Source organism: Phocoena sinus, chromosome 10 (genome assembly GCF_008692025.1).
Source record: "Phocoena sinus isolate mPhoSin1 chromosome 10, mPhoSin1.pri, whole genome shotgun sequence".
Taxonomy (NCBI): Eukaryota; Metazoa; Chordata; class Mammalia; order Artiodactyla; family Phocoenidae; genus Phocoena; species Phocoena sinus.
The window spans coordinates 12,428,541-12,448,740 of NC_045772.1; the positions used below are offsets into that span (position 1 = coordinate 12,428,541).

General features: G+C 59.9%; 1 protein-coding gene across 1 annotated transcript in view; it reads right to left on the reverse strand.

The window, feature by feature from the left end:
- Positions 1–1,813: 1,813 nt before the first annotated feature.
- TOM1 (target of myb1 membrane trafficking protein) overlaps positions 1,814–20,200 on the reverse strand; it is a 46,167-nt gene continuing 27,780 nt past the window's right edge. Inside the window, exons 6-15 of the mRNA XM_032645949.1 lie at positions 20,023–20,172; positions 17,624–17,740; positions 14,523–14,656; positions 12,830–12,863; positions 12,330–12,423; positions 11,471–11,591; positions 7,492–7,567; positions 3,647–3,706; positions 2,804–2,843; positions 1,814–2,724 (exon numbers count right to left, since the gene is read on the reverse strand). Coding sequence (XP_032501840.1) covers positions 2,570–2,724; positions 2,804–2,843; positions 3,647–3,706; positions 7,492–7,567; positions 11,471–11,591; positions 12,330–12,423; positions 12,830–12,863; positions 14,523–14,656; positions 17,624–17,740; positions 20,023–20,172 — 981 coding nt within the window. The 3' untranslated portion in view covers positions 1,814–2,569. The remainder of the gene's footprint in view (positions 2,725–2,803; positions 2,844–3,646; positions 3,707–7,491; positions 7,568–11,470; positions 11,592–12,329; positions 12,424–12,829; positions 12,864–14,522; positions 14,657–17,623; positions 17,741–20,022; positions 20,173–20,200) is intronic.

The window sequence follows — 20,200 nt, forward strand, 5'->3', positions numbered from 1 at the left end:
CACAGGCTATGTAGAGTCAAGCACAGATTTCGGCTCCGGCTCCAGACGCTGGTGGTCTGGTGTGTGGTGGCTGGCCGTCGGCCAGAAGCGGCCAGAAGCGGCCGGGGAAGGGGCCTCTGGAAGCGACCTGCTGTCATGAGTGCTGAAGGGAGGAGGCGGCCGGGCCAGCTAGATAAAGCAGACTGGGGAGCCGGGCCGCGGTCCCCAGCACTCAGCCGCCTCTGCGTGACCTAAAGCGGAAGGCGGCGGGGGTGCTGGTGGCCGTGTGACAGCACGGTACACCAAGTTGGGCTTCTTCCCAATTTTGAGTCCCAGCAGCCTGGGCAGGGCTGGCAAGGCTCCACCACCTCGGCACAGGCGTCACTGCTGAGTAACTAGGCAAAGCTGGACCATGTCCAGGAGATGCTTAATACCTCGTTAAAACCACTGCCTTCCCCTTACCTGGGTGGACACAGCTAACTTACGCAGGATGTAGGCGGTAACCTTGAGTTTGGACCAGCTGAGCTTGTTATGACTGACGGGTGAGGGCCCAGGACGCCTCCATATCCTGAAAAGCTGTCCGACCAGGCCGATGGCTGGCTACCCAGGGGACAGTGATATGGCTGCTCCCCTTGGGCAGGGGTGGCGGGGAGAGGAAAAAAAGGTGGTTTAGGTTGGGGAAATGGGTCAGATGTCACGTTCAGCAGCCTTTCTTCCAGGCTGGCTCCTCTGCAAAGCTCTGAATCTCGGCCTAGACGATAAGGTCCCTCCTCCCTGCTTAGGGGATGGACAAGCCTCCCGTCCCATCCCGTTGTACCCGCCTCCCAGCTGCCTCCCTTGCCCCAGCTCCACCTGGAGGGCTGGCTGAGCCTGGTCTCCTGTGTGAACGGCTCTAGGCCACGCCTCAGAACGCACGTACAGCCCACCCGCTGCTGATGGGAGCTGGGGGCTGCTCAGAGACCCAGGTGAGCCCCACTCCAGCTTCCCAGGTCCCCTGGACCCAAGCATTCAGATTTCTGCTGTCCTTCATGGGCTGACCTTTCAGGCAGATCAACTGTTCCAGCCCCCTTCCCTCCCACCACCGAGTGCTGGGCCAGGGGGCACCAATGTGCCTCAAGCAGTGACTCCTGGGGAGCCTGGTGTGAAGATCCCAGACCAGAAAAGCTGGCACCCCGAGACCTGGGGTGGCTGAACTGCCATGGAGATAAGAACTGACACCGCGCCTGACCCGTGTGCCCAGGCATCCACACTGAGCCTCAGTGTTGTCATCTGAGAAATGGGGACAACGCACTGATGCGTGAGGAAGTGCCCAGCACCTGATAAACAGCTGCACCTGGGGTGGCTCACATGACCCACCGAGTCACAGACTCAGGCTCTGTAAAACAAGATGCAACTCTGCTCCGCCCAGGGTTGTCGAGACGATTCCACGAGCCCACGTGTAGCCTGGTACGGCGCCTGGCACCTAGGCCTCAGACGGGACGGCCGTATCCTCCCTGCAGGCCCACTGCCCCCCCATCCCCACACCTGCTCCATCTCTGTGACCACAGTGCTGCTGCTGCTGGGCAGGAGCTGGCCTGAGCGCGGATGGCAGCGGGAGGTGCTGAGGCTGCAGACGCGTCACTCGTGGAGAGCAACGGGGCCGCCTGGCAGGCCACGCGTGGCTGGAGCCTGTGCCGGTGTGAGCCGCGGCTGGGTGCCCAGGCCTGCTGCTGCACCTGCCCCGCCTGCAGATGCCCATCTCACGGGCGGCCCCCAGCCCAGCCCAGCCCAGCGGAGTCCCTGCCTCTGGTGAGGCCAAGAAGTCACCTCCTCCTGGAGACTGAACACTGCTAGCAGGATGCTTTTCTACCTTTAATTGGGGATACAAAAGGCACCTCTCCCAGGACAAGAGGATCAACCAACAGGTGCCGAGGCCCAGTGCCTGGTGGAGCCCTGCGTGGGAGGAACAGAGGAAGGCCGGAGGGCAAGGAAGTGGAGTTCGTGGGGGCCACAGGTGCCCCAGGCATCCCTGGAAGCCTCCCCTGGCGGCCTGGGCCTGGTGAGGGCTCCCCCCACCACGTGCAGCTTCATATCTGGACAGCGTGCGCTCAGCAGAGGCCACACGCCCTGTCCTCGACAGCTGGCCAAAGCCTTCGGGCTCCAAGGCAGGGCCTGCGGAATGGACCTGAGGCTGCGACAGAAACTGCTGCTGTCTCCAGCTCACGGCCAGGCCTCGACTGTCAGTGTGGGCTCGGAAGAGGGCTCCTCTGGGCATGGGTCCAGGGAGGGGTAAGGGGGACTCACGCTGGGGCAACCAAGCAGCCGGCCTTGTCTGTCCCAGGGCCTCCGGGTTCTCAGCAAAGTCACAGTGGTCAGTTGGGGTGGGAGGGGAGGCAGGGTGTCCAGGGTTCCGAAGCGCAACTGACCTGTTCCCCCAATTCATCCGGCTGCCCCCCACACCCCCAGGCAGCGCGGCCCCAACCTCAAGGGGGAGAGAAGGGCATACGTAACAAGCCCCCCCAAAGCAGCCGTAACGCTGAAGGAGAGACAGGTCCCCGCGCGGGGTGTGGGAGCAGCGGGGGCTCGGGCTGCAGGGTGCCAGACCCCACACTCATAAGGCAAACAGCACGTCGTCATCCTTCTCCTGGGTCTTCTTTCGAGGGGCACTGCCAGGCGGGGGACCCGGGGGCCCCTCGGCGGAGGGGCTGGAGACGTTGGGCAAACGGTCGGCCACTTTGGCTCGTTCTTCCAGGAACTTGTCAAATTCTGGAGGAACGAGAGGGAGGCTGCGGGTGGGCTCGGAGGCTGGAGCGGGGCAGGGGTGGGCAGAGCCAAGGTCTACTACCTTCACTGGTGACGCCCTTGGGCTCCTCCGCATGGTTCCCCTGTGAAAGCAGAAGGTGAGGTTAGCTGCGGGCACTGCGGAGCGGGCTGGGGCGCAGCCTGACCCCGAGGGGTCCAGACCTCGGCCCCACCCCTTCCTGAGCCCCAGGCCTTGGCCCGAGCCACTGGACTTCTCTGAGTCTCGCTTTTCTGCTTGGTGGCACTCACAGGGTTGTCGGGAAGCTATAACAGAGGAGTACTTGCAGAGGGCCAGGCGCAGGGTAGGGTGCCCGGTGGGCCCCTGACAATCGCTAGTCCCTTCCTTCCAGTGTCTAGAGGGGTGGGCAGACTCGCCCCATGGTGGAAAGGCTGACACCCAAGCCTGAGGCTACACGTGCTCGCGCTGGGGGCTGGGGAGCGGATAAGCCTTCACCCACCAGATGAAACGGATGGACCTTCTCCTGACCTCGGGCAGAAACATGTTCTTGGCCACTTGCAGAAGGCGGCCTCTGGGCCTGGAAGTGCCCAGGCACTTGATCCTTGGTGCCAAGAATTGGGGTGGGGGCTCTGGAGACTGCCGCCCCCCACCGTTGGCGTGGCACCCCTCGCAGCTGTCTATCAGCCTCCCGACCCGCACGAGGGGGCTGCCGAGCTCAGTGCTCCCATGGTCCCGGCTGCCCTCGGCCCACCTGTCCTGCCCACAGTGGGAACCTCGATCGGCAGCAGGCTCGGGGGAGGGAAGGCCCCAGAGGCTGCGAGGGGTGCGGGGCCGGGCCCTCCTCTAAAGGGACCGCCCCCCCCCGTCACCTCCTCATGAGAAAACGGGAGCCCCGGGTCAGGTGGGCGAGGAGGGGGCTGGACTTACCACGTCCGTGGACAGCCACTGCTCGATGTCTTCCATAAGGCAGGCCTGGGTGACGGGGATCTGGAGGGAAGGGCAGCGGGTGAGGGCAGTGCGCCTCGCCGGTCTGGGGCCCACCGGCCGCGTCCTGGGGCAGTTGCCCACCCCTGGGACTCCTCCCTCATGCGATGGGGCCAGTCGGACCTGCCCTGCGTCCCCGTCCCCGGCAGTCCCTCCAGGATGGCTCGATGGCTCCTGCCCAGCTGCCTGGGACCCCAAGTTCTGCCCGCTGTGCCAGGCTGTGGGCAAGGGGGAGGCGGGGCCAGCAGGCTGAGCAGGGGATGGGGAAGGGCTCCTGACAGCTGGAGCAGGGCCACGAGGAGAGAACGGACCCCCGGCTCCTACGGGCCAAGGGTGCGGGCTTGGTGCGCAGGCCCAGGGCCGGGACCAAGCACAGGTGCTCAGGGGCATCTGACACAAGAATATTCACAGCCCAGGGAGCGGCCAGCCAGCAAGGCTGAGGCAGGGGGCACGACTGCAGGCCGTCCCCCTACACCTCCGCAGACTCAGCGTTCGTGGTGGAAGGGGGCAGAGGTGGGCCGGGACAGAGGGAGGGGTCGAGACCACCAGACGAGGCCAGGCCGGTGCATCCCGAGGGGCTGCGGCTATGCACGGGGACATGGCACTGTGGCTCCACCACACAGGCTCCTGCACAGAGGCGGGGGGCTGAGGGCTGGACTGGGGCAGGGCTGGGGCCCGGGGGCTTCCCACGCGAAATGCGTCTACAGCGGGAGAATCCAGCTGGAGGTTAGGGGCACAGACTCTGGGATCAGAGAGACCAGACGCTGGCCGAACCCCTGCGACTCGGCGCAGGTTACTCAGCTTCTCTGCCCCTCACTTCGCTCATCGTTAGAGAGGGTGACAGTACCTACCGTCCAGGCCCAGATCGCTGTGAGGAGTAAACGAGACGAGGGAGCTAAAGAGCTCAGCACAGCGCCCGGCACAGCGTAGGCGCTCGGGGAAACGCGCTTACCACTGAGCGACTTTGGGAAACAGAGGGAGAGCGAGTCTTTCTCCAACCAAAGCCAGGTCAGTCCCCAAGCCCCGTCCTCAGCACCGAGGGCCCCAGGGGGCAGCAGGAGCACCCAGAGAAGAGGCAGGAGCTGACTTCCCAGCAGCGGCAGCAGTGACTTCTCTGGGCTGCCCGCCTCAGCCCCCTCTGCAGGCACTCGGCCCAAGCCCAGGAGAGCCCCGGTCGCCTCCTGGCTGCCACAGGGGCTGCCCGGGCCTTGCTTCCAAGGCAGCACCGAGGGGCCATGGAAGCGAGAGCAGAGGGAGCCGGACCGTGCTGGGTGGGCACCGGTAGGCCCTTGGCTGCCCACCCTGCTCTCCACTGGTTCTGGGGGGCCCCCGCCTGCGAGTGTGCCCGGCCCCTCCTCTCCGTGCCTGGTCTCACCATCCAGTCACTGAGGCTCTTCTCACTGCCGCCTCCCATCTGGGTGAGAGAGGGTCATGCTGAGGGTGGCGGGAAGGCCAGGGCCAGGGCCACCGGTGTGCTGGGGGCCTCCTCCAGCAGGGGCCTGCTACCGCCTCAGGAGCCTCTGTGCGCGCATGTGCGTGCACGCGTGCCCATGCTTGTGCCGGGCTGGTGGGCGGTAAAAGGGGACAGCAAGCAGCAGAGGGCGTTTCCCTGTGGGGACTCCGGAGTCCTGGACGGGCAGGGCAAAGCTTCTCCCCTACTCTTCACCCCAAGGGTCCCTGTGGGTGGGGAGCTGAGCAATCCTGGGATGGTGGAGTAGGCAGCCATTAGCCCCTCACTGGTTCTCAGGGGATTCTGATGGGCACCCAGGGTTAGGAGCACTGCTCTACCCGGTCCCCTCATGTTTACTGACGGGCAAAGAGGAGATCTGTAGGGCCCCAGAGCAGACCGACGGTGGAGGAAGCCTCGGGTCCTGGCTCCCAGCCCATCACCCTGTGACTGCCTTCCCCGCCTGGACAGACCCAGCCCGGGGCCTGTCACATGCCATCCAGCATCCCCACCTCCCAGGCCTCACTAACCCCGGGGGGCAGCCACTGGCTGCCCACAGAGTCGGCACTTGATTCCATTCTGTACATTGCTGCCTGGGATCATGTTCTGACAACCGAGAGGGAGAAAGCCTTACCCCCCAGCCAGACGTAAGCACCTCGGAGCAGATGTTCATGACCTGGTTTTAAGGAAGTCACACCCTGATTTGGGTGGAAGTCACTTAAATCTCCCAAGTTGTCAGAGATGAACGAGCAGAACTTAGCCAGCGCCTGCTTTTCTGCAGGCAGTGGTGTGTGCGTGTTTCTGCCCCGTGGCCGCCTGCCGGGTGGGGCAGCAGTCAGGAGACCTGCATCTAGTGCTCCTCATGCCCTTGTTGCCGTGTGCCCCTGGGCAAGTGACACCCGTCCTGGGCTGCAACGGTCAGCACAGCCGGGCTACTCGGTCAGCCTCCGCCCATGGGAGGTCAGGTGGCGTGGGAGGGAAGGGCTTCCTGAGTGTCCTGATTCATATGGAGTCCTGGAGCCAGAATGATGGCCCCTGGGAAAGGAAGGCTGAGCAGCAGGGGAGCACCTCTGCTCTTCAGAGCTCCACAGGCCGTCTGGGGTTCTCGTTACCAGCACTGGCTTCCAAGCTGGACAGACCAACAGCTGTGAGATCATGGGCAAATGACCTCAATTCTAAGCCGTGGTGTTCTCCTCTGTGAGTGGGAAAAACCACACTGCAGTGATGGAAAGGTTAAAAGCTTCACTGCGTGCCAGGCACTGGGCTAAGGATGTGACATCTGTGGTCTCACTTAACCCCCCTCTGTAATGAACCCCTCATCTGTAAAAGGGGATACCTTAAGGGTTTGTGTGATGACTCATTCAGTAAGCTGGGGTCGCAGAGTGCTTAGCACAGGGCACAGGCTCAACAAATGACTGCTTACAAAGAAAAATGGTGGGAGGCTCTGAGACCGGGGCGTGAACGCGCTCTGCGAGGCAGCAGGTCCACAACGCACAGGAGGCATCTGAGTCCTTGCTGGTCCCACCTCCACAGTGTTCCAGGTCTTGCCCTGTCTGACTTGGGAATGACTCCCGGGATGCTGGGGACGTCTCTGGGGAGTCGCTGGGGATCCCTCCTGCACCCCCTGCCCCGCACCCCACTCCAGAAGACTGGGCAGCTTCCACGGCCTCCTGACCGCTCTCCCAGCTTCCAGGCTGGGTCCTTCTAAAACGGAAGCCAGATAAACGTTCCCCTCTGCTCAAGACTGCTCAGGGCTCCCACCTCACGTGGCATAAACCCAGTCCTCCCAGTTGCCCCTCGGGCTCCAAGCACCCAGTCCCACCTCGGCCTCTGAAGCCCTACGCTGTCACCAACCCTCTCCTCTGCCACGCTGTTCACTGCCCCTGCATCTCCAGCTCCCAGGTCCTGCACTTTCTAACAACCTCCCAAGGAGCTACTTGGCCCACTTACTGGGACAGAGATTCTCTCTTCCCTACAGGCACCCAGAAACAAATTCAAAGGTGCGAGAACTGTACTTGGAGCCCTTGCGAGGGGGAGGGGTCGCCCACAGCGCCTGCTCGGGCATGTGGCTGCCACTCCACACAGCCCAGAAGTTAAATGCAACAAAAATGGCACCCTTGGGTGCCGCCCTGTGGTCTTAGGGTCTGTTCTCCCGTCCACCTCTGTCCACACTCCTGCAGATAACAGGTCTCTGGAGGGGCAGTGAGGCCGAATACTGACTCAGCTCCCATCTGCCCTCTCAGGCTGCCTATTATAAACCACCGTGGGCATCGCTGGGCAAGCATCCCCTGGCCCTCCTTCTGGACAGGCCCCAGGGTGGCGGCAGGGCCCCTCTGCTTACCGCTCCGGTGCTCTGTTGCCGGGCATCCAGGGCTCCAGCCAGGCCATCTGTTGCTTGAGGGGCTTCGTATTTTACCCTGAAACACAGAGGCCACCGTGGCCATTACGTGCCGCCCTTGCCTTACCAGGCATGCCAGCTGACGTGAGGACAGAGGCGGCTGAGTGGGGATGAGCTGGATTCACAACCTGTGTGGACTTGGGACGTGCCTGGGCACGGGCGGCTCAGACCTCAGGAAGTGTGCCAACTCTGCAGGCCTGCCTGAGGATGGTAGGAGGGGTCTCATTTCCTGCCTTTGGGAACCGGGATCAGACGTGTGACCTGCATGACAGGCAGAGCAAGGCTGGAGAGGGGAGGGAAGGTGTTGGGGGCCAAAGACCAAGACCACCAACCTCCTGTGACCAGATCTGGATGAGAAATAGCGTCACTGACCCCACAGCCATAGAGAATTTGCATCTAGACCCTTTTCCGAGCTGCTCCCATTGCATAATTTCAGAAATCACGGTTCTGTGCAAGGCTGCATTTGAAGGGGGATCCCATTCTGCAGCTGAAAACAAACGTGCAGACTGCGGGAGAGGATTCTGAATGTCCTCTGGGGGAGGCCGGCCGGCAGGTACTGGGAGGAAATCGGAGCTGATACCACAGCTTCCGGGCAGAGGAGGACGGGGAAGGAGGTGCCTGCGGTGTCTGAGGTGAGGTTGCAGGGGAGCGAGAGAATAAACCAGGAGTGGGAGGAAAACCTGTGCTAACGAGGGGGCTGGGTGTCTCTCTGACTGCTACAGAGGGGACGTCCAGGGGAGGCTTTGGGGACTCAGCCCCGGCACTGGGAAAGAGCAGGTATCCTCGCCCTGAGCTGCTGGCGGAGAGGAGGTGAGACCGGGTCAGTCACTGAGGCACAGATGAGGGCACGGAATTCTAGCCTCAACGGGAAAGCCGGTACGGATAGAGATGAGGGCTCTTCTTCCAGGTGGGGCGGGTTGGTGAGCATCTCACCCTCTGCTGGAGCCAGGGCTGGTCCAGCTCGAGGCTTCAGGAGCCGAGACCATAGCACGTGTGACTCTCGTAACGCCAACCTGCCCTCCTGGGGACTGGGTAGACTGGCACTTAAACAGGCCTCTTGAGTAAAAGCCCCAAATTCTCAGGCAGCCTCTCTGAAGAGCAGCCATCTGCTACTCCCACAGGACCTGGAGGCAGCCGGGAGAGCACGCTCATCAGCGAGCTCACCGCCCCTCAACCCCCAACGACTGGCGCCCATGCAAGTGGGCTGCGGCCAAGCCGAAGGCCGGGCGGCGGGCGGGGCGCCCAGCCCTTCTGGAGGGCAGCTTAGCACCCCTGGCTAACTGGGGCAACAAGAGCTGGCGAGGAGGAGGAGATGCCGAAGGCTGAGCAGCGCATCCTGACCCGGGGAGGCCCGCTGACGCTGGCGTGGAAGTGGCCGTGCACCTAAGATACAGTGGGTGCGCTGTGGGGAAAGGCAGGGATGAGGCATGTCCAGCCCCAGGAATGTACAGAAAACGACGATGCCCTTCATTCAAAAGAACCATGTGCTCCTTCCTAATTACTCCCCACCACCTCGGCTTTTCCGTCTCTCTCCTGCTCTCATACAGCCCCCAAGGCCAAATCCTGGCCATCCCTGGGGGCCGTGCCTGCAGCGGTGGGGCCCACACGGAACTGCTGGCCCTGTGCCCGGCACAGGAGGGAGGAGGGCCACCCCTCAGGTGGTCTCGGTGAGGCTGGGGGGCAGGGGCTGGACCTGGGGCCACTTGGGGTGACACTTGTCAGTGCCTGAAGGAGACACAGCGGCACTGGGGAGCAAGTGAGCGTGGAAGACGTTGAGAAAGAGAGCACCCTTGGGCTCCCCTGGTGGCGCAGCAGTTAAGAATCCGCCTGCCAATCAGGGGACACAGGTTCGAGCCCTGGTCCGGGAAGATCCCACATGCCACAGAGCGACTAAGCCCGCGAGCCACAACTACTGAGCCTGAGTGCCACAACTACTGAAGGCCACGCGCCTAGAGCCCGTGCTCCGCAACAAGAGAAACCACCGCAATGAGAAGCCTGGGCACCGCAACGAACCCCGCTCGCCACTTAGCCTGCATGCAGCAACAAAGACCCAACGCAGCCAAAAATAAAAATAAATAAATTTATTAAAAAAAAAGAGAGCACCCTTGCTTCTGGCCAAACCTGGCTAAGGCGACCCTAACTCTGCTCACCCAGATGTCCCCATGGCTCTACTTGGCATCCTGAGTGGAAGAGCCTGGTCAGCTGGTGAGGCCGTGATTGTGCCAGCTGTGGTCGGCACAGGCCAGAGGGAGGCATAGGGCAGACACTCGGTGGGCAGAAGAGGTCTTGGAGGGTTCAAGAACCCCAGGGTACAGGGCAAGGTGGGCAGTCCAAAGGCCAGCCAGGTGACCAGGACGAGAAGACCCAGCTGATGCATCAGAGAGGGACGGCCAGGGAGGCTGGCAAAGCAAAGAGGAGGCTCGGGCACACTCCCATCCCGCAGGGCGCTTTCTGCTGGGGTGGAAACCCCTCCCCAGGGAGGGCCTGCAGGAGGACCCATGACCTGAGACGGTACGTGCTGCCCTCGCAGTACGTCTTCCCTGGCCCTGGCGTCTCACATTCTCCCCTGTCTCTGACCCTTTGCACGTACTGTTCCATGGCCTGAAGTGGCCGCCTTGACCTCCCCACTGCGTGGTCCAGTCCTGAGTGCCCTCTGCAGGGCTGCACGCACCTCCTCCGAGTCCACAGTGCTGGGTACGCCCCTCCAGGACGGCACGCGGCACTGCACAGCAGCGGTCCGCATGCAGGTCACTCCCCCCGTGAGACTGCGGGCCCCAGGGGGCAAGCTCGGGGTGTGCTTTTCTCTGTTCTTCAGGACCCCGCTCCCCAGAGGAGTGACGGTGCAGCAGCAAACCTCAGCCGGGTTGGGGCTCTCAGGTAGGCTGCCCTCCAGGCTGCAAGTCCCACCAGACTCACTAGCCTGCAGCAACACAGCAGCCTCAGTGTGCCCCTAACTCCAAGATGACCGTAAGCCACTGATCCTGGAGCACCTGGGCTTGGGAGTACAGGCTCTCCCCCAGCCTAGAGGTGCGGCTCACAGCGCAGGGCTGGTTAGGCTAGTGGGCAGGGCTGCGAGCAGCCTGTCAAGTTCCACCTGGATTGGCCAGGGTGGAGAGGGGATCCCTGGGCCCTCTGGAGGCCCATCAACAGTCCCCCAAGACACCAGAATAACCACTAGGGAGCTCGGGAGTCCGCTGGGAAGGTCCCTTAATCCAGAGCTTTCCTTGGCTGTACATCCTGGTTGCCCTGGGGCTATAAGCAAAGGGCTGACAACAACCTCAAGCAAACTACTTCCAGCCTGTACGGAGCCGGTCCCGGGAAGCTGGCCCTGGTGGACGCTCGGCCGCCTGCCTCGGCTGCTGAAAGCATCTCCCTGATGGACATGGACAGTCCCAGAGAAGGACAGAAGCCCAGCTCCAGTGCAGAGCAGGCAGACTTGGGTGGGGTAGCAGGACTTCTCTGGCTGGCTACGGAACAGCAGAAATGACTGGACCAGCCCCCGAGGGCTTGGTACACAGCCTACAGTGCAGTGGAGAGCAGGGCTGGGCTGGAGGCACTGTGCTTTGGAACCAGACGGCCCTGGGTTCCCAACCTAGTGCCTCCAAACGTTAGCTGCCTGACCTGGGGCAAATGACCCCAGCGTCTCGGTTTCCTCATCTGAGCGGATCATGTAGGATCCTGGCACCTAGCTGGTCATCAACCTACGGGCATCCCTCCCCCCATCCATCGCTGCCTGTAGGGCACAGGGTTCCCCGGGCCTCGCAGGATTGGCTCGGGGGAAAGAACTCTGCTATCCTGAGGGGGTGCAGGCAGGGGCTGGTGTGCCCACCAACAAACTGGGCTCAGGGACCTGGAGAGAGGCCCTCCCCTGATAGGGGGCGACCCAAACTGCAGGGGCCCAGGGCGGGGCCCGGCCACTCACTCTTTGCGTTGGTCAGCCAGCGAGCTGCCCCGTGTCAGCGCAAACATGTCAAACTCATCTTCCAGGCGGCCAGAGGTCTCCAGAGACTGCAGGCCAGCCCTCACGCTGCTGGAGTCCAGGTCTGTGGGGACAAAGAGGCCACGTGAAGGGTCTGCCTGGCTGTCCTTGGACACTGAGCCGTGGCTGAGCTGCTCCCTGCCAGGCCCAGGTCGGTTCTAGAGAAGCAGCGTGGCCTGGAGTGGTGGTGGGGTCGGGGTGCGTACGGATGGAGCAGGCCACCTGCTGGCTGAGGGGCCAGGGGCAAGTCACTTCCTCTCTCTCAATTACTTCCAAGGGCTTGGCGTGAAGCAGGCAGCCAATAACGCTAATCATGGTGACGACGGTGGCAATGGCTAACGCTTACCAGGAGTGCACTCTGGGCCTGGCCCTGGTCTAAGCCCGCTCTGTGCAGAAGCTTATCCAGGCCTCACGATGACCTGTGAGCAGGGCCCATTCCTGCCCCTGTTACAGAGGAGGAAAAGGGCCCAGGATGTCCAAGTGACGTGCCCAGGTTCACCAGATGATTCAGGCCAGGGGGAATCCACGGGGTTGATGGGAAATCACACAACAGTGGGATTTCTGAGATCTGAGGGGGCTCAGGAGTTGTGAGACTGCAAGGGAGGGTCCCCTGTGTTTTGTCCTGGCTGCTCAGCCTTGCAGGAAGATTCAGCACTGGACCCTGGCGAGGAGGGGTCTGGGCCGAGATTCTGCTCTTGGCACTCCAGCTGCAACTGTGTAATGGGACGGCACCGCCAGAGCTGCAGGGCTGTCCGCAGTATGTAAGGTACCCTCAGCCCAGAAACCCGCACGCTGCACTTACTCATTCCCGCCAGCTGGGACGAGAGGCTGCTGGTGGCTGCAGGGTCAGGGCCCATGTCGATCAGGTCAGCGGCCACCTCGGCCTCGCTTGGGGCCTGGGGGCAGGGGAGAGGCCACCGTCACCCTCCCAACCTGACCTGCAGCCTCATTCCCTTCTGTGCTGAAGCACTGGCGCCTTCATTCTTTGCCTGAGGATCTGTCACCAGCGATACCCCCCCACCCACACACACCCCGTCCCTGCAGCAGTGATTGGGAGTCAGGGAGTCTTTCTCCCTCCCCTTGGCCTGTCTAGCTCAGCTGGAGGCCTGGGAGGCTCAGAAGACCCTGGGGCATCAGCTGGGGGCAGAACATTACCTACCCTAATGGCACAATGACATAAAAACTGAGAAGGGGCCCTGTTGGAGATTCTGGCTGAGAAGGCGCATCCCAACCAGGATACCTGGGGAGGGAAGTGGGCCCAGCCCTCCTTCTTCCCATTATCACGGAGAAGCAGCCTCTTACCTTGGCGGTCTGGCCTGTTCGGAAGCGTTCAAACCTACGAGACAGAAAAGACCTGAGTCAAAGAGAAGGACTGGGTGGCCCCTTAGCACAGCCAGGCCAGAGCTTTTCCCACCGCAGGTCTCAAAACCAACAGAGTGGGTCACAGACAGGGTGATGACACGGCCTGGTTTACCCGGACAGATCCAGTTTATGCCTGCTGCCCCAGGGAAGTATTAGCAGGGCCTGTTTTTCACTTGCAAGTGTCCCGATTAGATTATCAATTATCTGGTCACCTTAGTCACCATTAGCATTAAATAAACAACAGGAATAGACTAAAGCAGAAAAGGAAACGGGGGTGCACGCACGCAGCAAAGGTAAGTACTGTTTTTTGGAACTTGTTCGGTAACATACATTTGCATTTGCGTGTGTGCGTGTGTGTCTCTAAAGCGGTGTAAGGAAGACACACCTCTTACACTGCTTTATGGAGCCACTTAAAACCGCCCTAGACAGGTCAAGGGGCTGGTGGGCAGACTGAGGACTTCGGTCTGAGATCTGTTCCTGACCTGACCCTGTCCCTCACTGTCCCTCACTGTGTGACCTTGGGTAAATCACCTCACTTCTGAACTTCAGTCTCCTGTCTATTAATAAGCGGGTGACAGTGGAACCTGCCTCCCCGGTGTGAGGATCAAGCGAACCACCCAACAAACGTAAGGTCTGATGAATAGGTGTCAGAGGGGTCCCAGTCACCCCCTAGATCGGGGCCCTTGGGCCACCTCACGGCCCGCACTGCAAATGGCAGGGGCTCCTAGTCCCACCAGGTCAGCGAGCAGGAGAGGCCTGGCAGCCGTGGCCTGCCACGGCCCCGCCCCCCTCACCTGATCCAGAATCACTCAGCAAGTGTTTGCTGATGGATTAAAAACACGACATGAACCAGGGGCTGGAGGCGGCTGGCATAAGTGGTACCCTGTGCCAGACAGCCTGACCCCCGAGTGCTTTACAGGCATAACCGCACGGGCCCTCAGTTATCTACAAGGAACCATGAGCTCCGCTTTACAGATTCAGAGGAAGCGTGGGGGACATCAGTTCTGCAGGCCCAGCACCTCTCCCTGCCTTTGTAACTGCAGCTAGGTGCTCCTCGGGAGCTGCTCCCCCCCTTTCCTGTGATCCCGGCGGGACTGTGGTCAAGGGGGCCTGTTCCCTCCCACACCTGCATCCCACAAGGACGCTGAGCTAATCAGTTTCTCGTGGGGAGCTGACTCTTGGACAGAATGGTACAAGGTGGGCAAGCGTTTGGAACCCATGTATTCATGATGACACCCTGGGGTCATGGTCCAGGAGTTTCTGCCCCGGAGCCCCTGAACTGCCCTGGCATCTGTCCTTCCTGCCCCACTGGGAGGCCTGACTTTTATTCTTCTTTGGATTCTGAAAGCTATCCATTCAATAAAGGCTGTTCTCCTAATGACTTCTTTTTCTGCTTAAGTTAGAAAGCTTAAGCTGTGATCCTGGATGCAGGGACGCAGGCGGCAGGAAAGGAGGTGTGGGGTGAAGGGCGGGCGCTCCTGCCTACGCTGGACGAAGACAGCTGAGGGCATGTGTGCTGGGCGGCTGACCTGGTGTTTGAGAGGGACATGAGAAGTCAGAGGGTGTGAACAGGGGAGAAGGGAAGGAAGAAGGTGGGGCGGCTGGCCCGGGGCGGGGCACACAGCGGGGCTACCGTTCGTGGCGCAGGAAGACGTTGTTGAGGTTGTCGTTGACGATGAGTAGCTCCTCCGTCAGCTGCTCATTGGCGACACGGGGGATGAGCTCCAGGACCCGCTGCTGCATGGCTCGGCATGTCCGGTTGAGCTCCTGCCAGGGGAGGAAGTGAGACAACCACGGCTGCTGGACCCGGAGCGAGGCCGTCTCTACCGGACACCCGGCCCTGGGCGCACCTTGGAGGCGGAGAGGTTTCCAGACTGGACTTCAGGTTGCACAGAACAGCTTTTGGGGTTCTACGGACAAGCACTGGCGTCTCATTTCTAAGTGTTTAGCACACAGGAGACGACCAACATGGGGGCTGTGCTATGGGTTTAACCTGGCTGTGCGGCCCTCAGGGTGAAGCTCCTGCCCTCACCTCTGCATCGCGGAAAAATCAAGACTGTGAGGTGGCTGGTGGAACACCTGCCACTTCTCTGGGTGCACTGAGGTTTTTTTTTTTTTTTTTGCGGTACGCGGGCCTCTCACTGTTGTGGCCTCTCCCGTTGCGGAGCACAGGCTCCGGACGCGCAGGCTCAGCGGCCATGGCTCACGGGCCCAGCCGCTCCGCGGCATGTGGGATCCTCCCGGACCGGGGCACGAACCCGTGTCCCCTGCATCGGCAGGCGGACTCCCAACCACTGTGCCACCAGGGAAGCCCCTGCACTGAGGTTTTTTGTGACCAAAGCATAAAAAATAAACTGGATGATCCAACTATTATCCCAACTCTGAATGTCTGCCTCATTACTCTTTTTTTTTTTTTTTTTTTTTTTTTGCGGTACATGGGCCTCGCCTGCTGCAGAGCACAGCCTCCGGATGCGCAGGCTCACGGGCATGGCCCACGGGCCCAGCCGCTCCGCGGCATGTGGGATCTTCCCGGACCGGGGCACAAACCCGTGTCCCCTGCATCGGCAGGCGGACTCTCAACCACTGAGCCACCAGGGAAGCCCTCTAATTTCTTTTTTAATGCTTTTTATTTTGGAATAATTTTAAATTTACAGAAAAGTTGCCAAGATAAGAGCCCAGGGGTTCTTCACCCAGCCTCTCCTTAGTTTGGCATTTGTCAAAACTATGACATTAATGTGGGTACAATGCTGTTAACTAACTACAGACTTTATTCAGGTTTTACCAGTTTTTCCACTAACGTCCTTTTTTTCTGTTCCCACATTGCATTTAGTCACCACGTCGCCAACTGACTTTTAATCAGTTAGTGTTATGTATTTAAACTTGTTTGGGAAAAAGAAAAAAAAATAGAAGCCGAAGCATTTACAGGCTTTTCATTTGTAGGACTGAGTGCTTCCGTCCTCAGGTGCCTGCCATCAGGTGGACAGGGGCCCGGGTCACGGTCCTGAGGTCCCAACAGATGGTCGGGCACTGCTGACTGTGGCCATGCGCCAGCACTTTTCTCCTGGCACCATGAAGACCACTGATTTTGGTTCTTTTCAGACCCTGCTGCCCTCGCCTCCCCCCAGGCCAGACCCTCTCCCGGGATTTCCTCTCTTGCCTGAGCTGGGGCAGGGCAGGCCCAGGGGACTTCCAACATCCTGCGGGCCTCCCCTCTCCTCCCCCCATGACCAAGCACACCGCAGCTTTGTCCCTACTTCCTTTCCTGCCCCTCTTAAGAGCAGAAGAGCAGCTGGTGGAGCCAGGGTCCTGGGTTCATACCCCAGCTCTGCTGCTGACCAGCCCTGTGACCCTGGGGGCATCCCATGACCTCCCTTTGCCTCAGTTTGCTGACCTGGGATGTGAGGATAACAAGAGTACCTACCTCATGGGGGGGAGGGGGAGAATTAAGTGAGTGAATGTATATCACGTGTCCACATCAGAGCCTGGCACACAGGACATGCTCAGTGTGCATCAGCTGTCCCCGTGTCACCCCTGCCTGCCAGCCAGCCTTCTGAGTCCCCACAATCGCTCCTACCTGCAAGGCCTTGGCTTGGGACACCCAAAATTAACTGCGCTACAGCAATCCTGCCGCTTCCCAACTCACTCAAGCTTCTGTCATTTATTCTTTTTTAAAAAAAAAAAAAAAATTTTATTTTTGGCTGTGTTGGGTCTTCGTTGCTGCACGAGGGCTTTCTCTAGTTGCGGCGAGCGGGGCCTTCTCTTGTTGCGGAACACAGGCTCTAAAGCACGTGGGCTTCAGCAGTTGTGGCACTTGGGCTCTAGAGCACAGGCTCAGTAGTTGTGGCGCACAGGCCTAGCTGCTCCGCGGCATGTGGGATCTTCCTGGACCAGGGATTGAACCCGTGTCCCCTTCATTGGCAGGCAGACTCCTATCCACTGCGCCACCAGGGAAGCCCTGTCATTTATTCTTCACATTCGTGTGTTCACTCAACTGTGAGACTCTGACTTCACTCCCCTCAACCCTGCCCCCTGCTCCCACCATAAGGTAAGGACACCGGAGCAAGAACACTGTGTCAGCTTGGTCGGGCCCAGGGCCAGAGAGATGAGCACAACCCAGCCTCGCCCTCCAGGAATGTGAGGCCCAGCAGGAATGACACAAAATGAGGTGATCATGCCAAGCCCTCTGTCCCCTCACAGGTTCAGGTTGATTCCTGGGCCTCGGGGGTCCCTAGCTTTCTTGGCGTGTCTAGGACTGACCTCTGTGGGGAGGGTGCCTTTCCCCACACACAACCCCCTCACTCAAGTGGGGCCCCAGCTGGGGGTGGCACCCTGGGGATATCACGTGACATACGGGAGCCCCAGCCTGCAGATCCCAGCTCAGGCCTGCCTGCTAAGTTTCATATTCTGAAAGGTGGACCTTCCAGGTTTTCCTCAAGACCACTGATGGGGAGCTATTTGGAACCAGGCACAGGGAGGGTGTTTTACATGCAAAGCCTTATTTAATACTCAGGTCAAACCTGTACCACAAAAGCAAACTTACCGATGAGGAAACTGAGACAAGAGGGGCTATTCTGTTCAAACCACCAAGTGGTAGAGCCCCGAGTTCCTATCTGATGGAGCCCAAAGTCCCTGGCTTTATCATCTCCCATTGTGACCAAGGGGCTCAGAGTCCGCCATGGAAAGCACCGTGGCGGTGGCGGGGCCGGGAGGCTGAACCGGGCGACTGCTGCTCACCTGTAGCAGCTCCAGGTCTGCCGGCTCCGCCTGGGTGGGCACAAGCTCCGTCAGCATCTCCGACATCACCCTCACGTTCCCACTCACCATCTCCAGCTCACTGCGCAGCTTCCCGATCTGGAACACACGGTTAGCCCCGCTGAGAGAGGCCGGGGTCTGGAGCCTCTGCCACTCCTGGGACACAGCCTGACACTACCAGCCCGACCTGCTGGCACCCTCTCTAGGGTCCCGGGCCACAGCCCTGCGCCAAGAGGCCCACGGTAGGCTTGCCCTCACCCCTGCTGACCCCCTTACAGAGATGTTAGCAACTGTTACAAGGCGCCCAGTGCAGGGAGAGGCCAGGAGGAAAGAAGCTGAGGGCAGAGGCGGCCCTGAGTATGGCTGGAGGGCTCTGGCATCTCCTGGGTGCTTGGCGCCTAACAAGGCCCTGGAGCGGGGGGTTCCCCTGAGGGGAGAGGAGGGAGGCCTCCCTCCTAGGAGGACCCGGTTCTGTCTTGCTCCTGGTCCACTTTGGTGCCCCAGACTCTTCCAAGGATGAGACCCAGTGCCGCCCCCCACCCTGAGTATGAAGCTGGGACTGAGCACTCGTTAAAGGGACGTGAGCAGGTTTTCAATGATCAGGGGGTCCCAGTCTTGGCTTGGGGAACAGCTGTAAATCGAGTCGCACAGTCTCTGCACTCAGGTGTGGCGTCTCATGCGGCGGGCTCTGCGGGGCGTTTCCTGTCCTCATGGACAACGTGGACACTGTGAATGTCCAGGAAGGGATCAGTGTGGACGTTCCCAAACCTGATCTGGTTGATGAACCCTTTGATCGTGGGCTACCTCACGGGTCTAGGATTGAGCAGCCTACATTTTGGGAAATGCTGGTGCATTCTCAGTTGGCTGAACCAGCTGATTTCAGAATCAGTGTCACCATATAAATTCACGGCGCCTGCCTGTGAGGGCAGCTACCATTTTGATCACCTCTAAGGCCCAAGCACTTAATGTGTGTTGCCACTTAACCTTGACCATAGTCTCATGAGGAAGGTATCACTGTCCAACCCTTACAGATGAAGAAGTGGGAGTGCAGACACAGGCCCACTACGGTTTGCCAGCAGCTTCCAGACCCGTAAAACGTTTGGTACATTTGGCCTGTTTAACAAACGCTCCTGGCAGAAGCAAGGGAAAAACAACTGATCACAAACCCAGCGTGTCCAGGTCAGATGGGACCTAATTACAAGGAGTCTGGGAGTTACATCAGTGCTCCTGAAAGCCTTAACGTGTCCCAGGAGACAGAAGGGGACTCTGAAATTAAACAGACTGCTTGGTCTTGTTTAGCGAGAACCTTCTTCCACTGGACATCATCAGAGTCTTAATCCACACAGGTGCCAGACTTCAGGCAAATTGGTTAAAATTATAACCAGGTTAGATCAGTTTTTGATCACGGGGTGACTTTACCACTTTTATGCACTTTTAATTATTGGGCCTGTTAGGAAAACTTTTCTAGTAATGTTATTTGTAACTCTGGGGGTTGATTTCTTAACTTGCTATAAGTACAGAGGTTTCTCTTTGAATAGGTTTGGGTATGAAAGGCTGTTGGTAAGTTTATTTGTTTGTTAAGACCAAACGATACCGTAGAAGTTTGTAAAACACCTCAAAAATGGGCACCCCCAGTGTGCAGGCCTCGAGCAACCCCGTCATCCACGACTAAAATGACCGCGCACCCAGGAAAGCCGGTCATGGCTGTGGACGTCCCTCGTAGGGCGGCAGCTAAGGCCGCCACAAACTGCTCGGCGCCAATGTGCAGGGCGCTGGCCTCACTGGCAGGAGGGAGGGGCTGAGGGACAGGCGGCCGGGTCTGAGGAAGGCACGAAAACGAGGCCTAGGCCCGGCCTCCAGGATCTTACACTACGCCTCAAACCTTCTTCTTGGGGCTTGGTGGGAAGCATCATGGTGCAAGGCAAGGGTTTAAATTTTTTTCTATACAGATGTTTTAGAAGCGTTTTTAGCAAGAACCTCTGTCGAAATGAAATCTTACGTGAGACCCTGAGCAAACCCCAGCAAGGAAGTGGAGCTGCTGCGGCCGAAGGGCTGCTTGCTGGGTGCTTCCTCTCCCTGGAGCTGCCCGCAGGGCTCCACAGAGGGCACAGTTTGGAGAAGGGCCCAGGTGCAGGACAGAGCCTGCCTGGAGTCAGATTTGCGCTTGAATCCCAGCTCCGTCTCTGCTGAACTGTGGGCTCTGGGCAAGTGAACTGATCTCTCTGAGCCTCATCTCCCAACAGGAAGGATGACACATGCCCTGTGGGGCTGCCCTGAGGACTAGGCAGAGTAATTTCCACACTGACAGGGGCCTGCCCTGACTTGTGGGGAGGGGGAGGCCCACGTCCTGACCTGTGTGGCTACGGCCCAGGCTTGTTTACCTGCTCAGCGGTTGGCGTTATGGGTGTGTCGCTGGGGAGTAGGGCCAAGGTGGGCAGCGGGGTGGTGTGCTGGCCGGAGTCCCCTTGATGACTGGTATCAGTGCCCACAGAAGAATTCTGTCCTGACGGTGTCTCTGAGTTGAACACGGTCTAGAAGGCAACAAGCTGAATCCGTGAG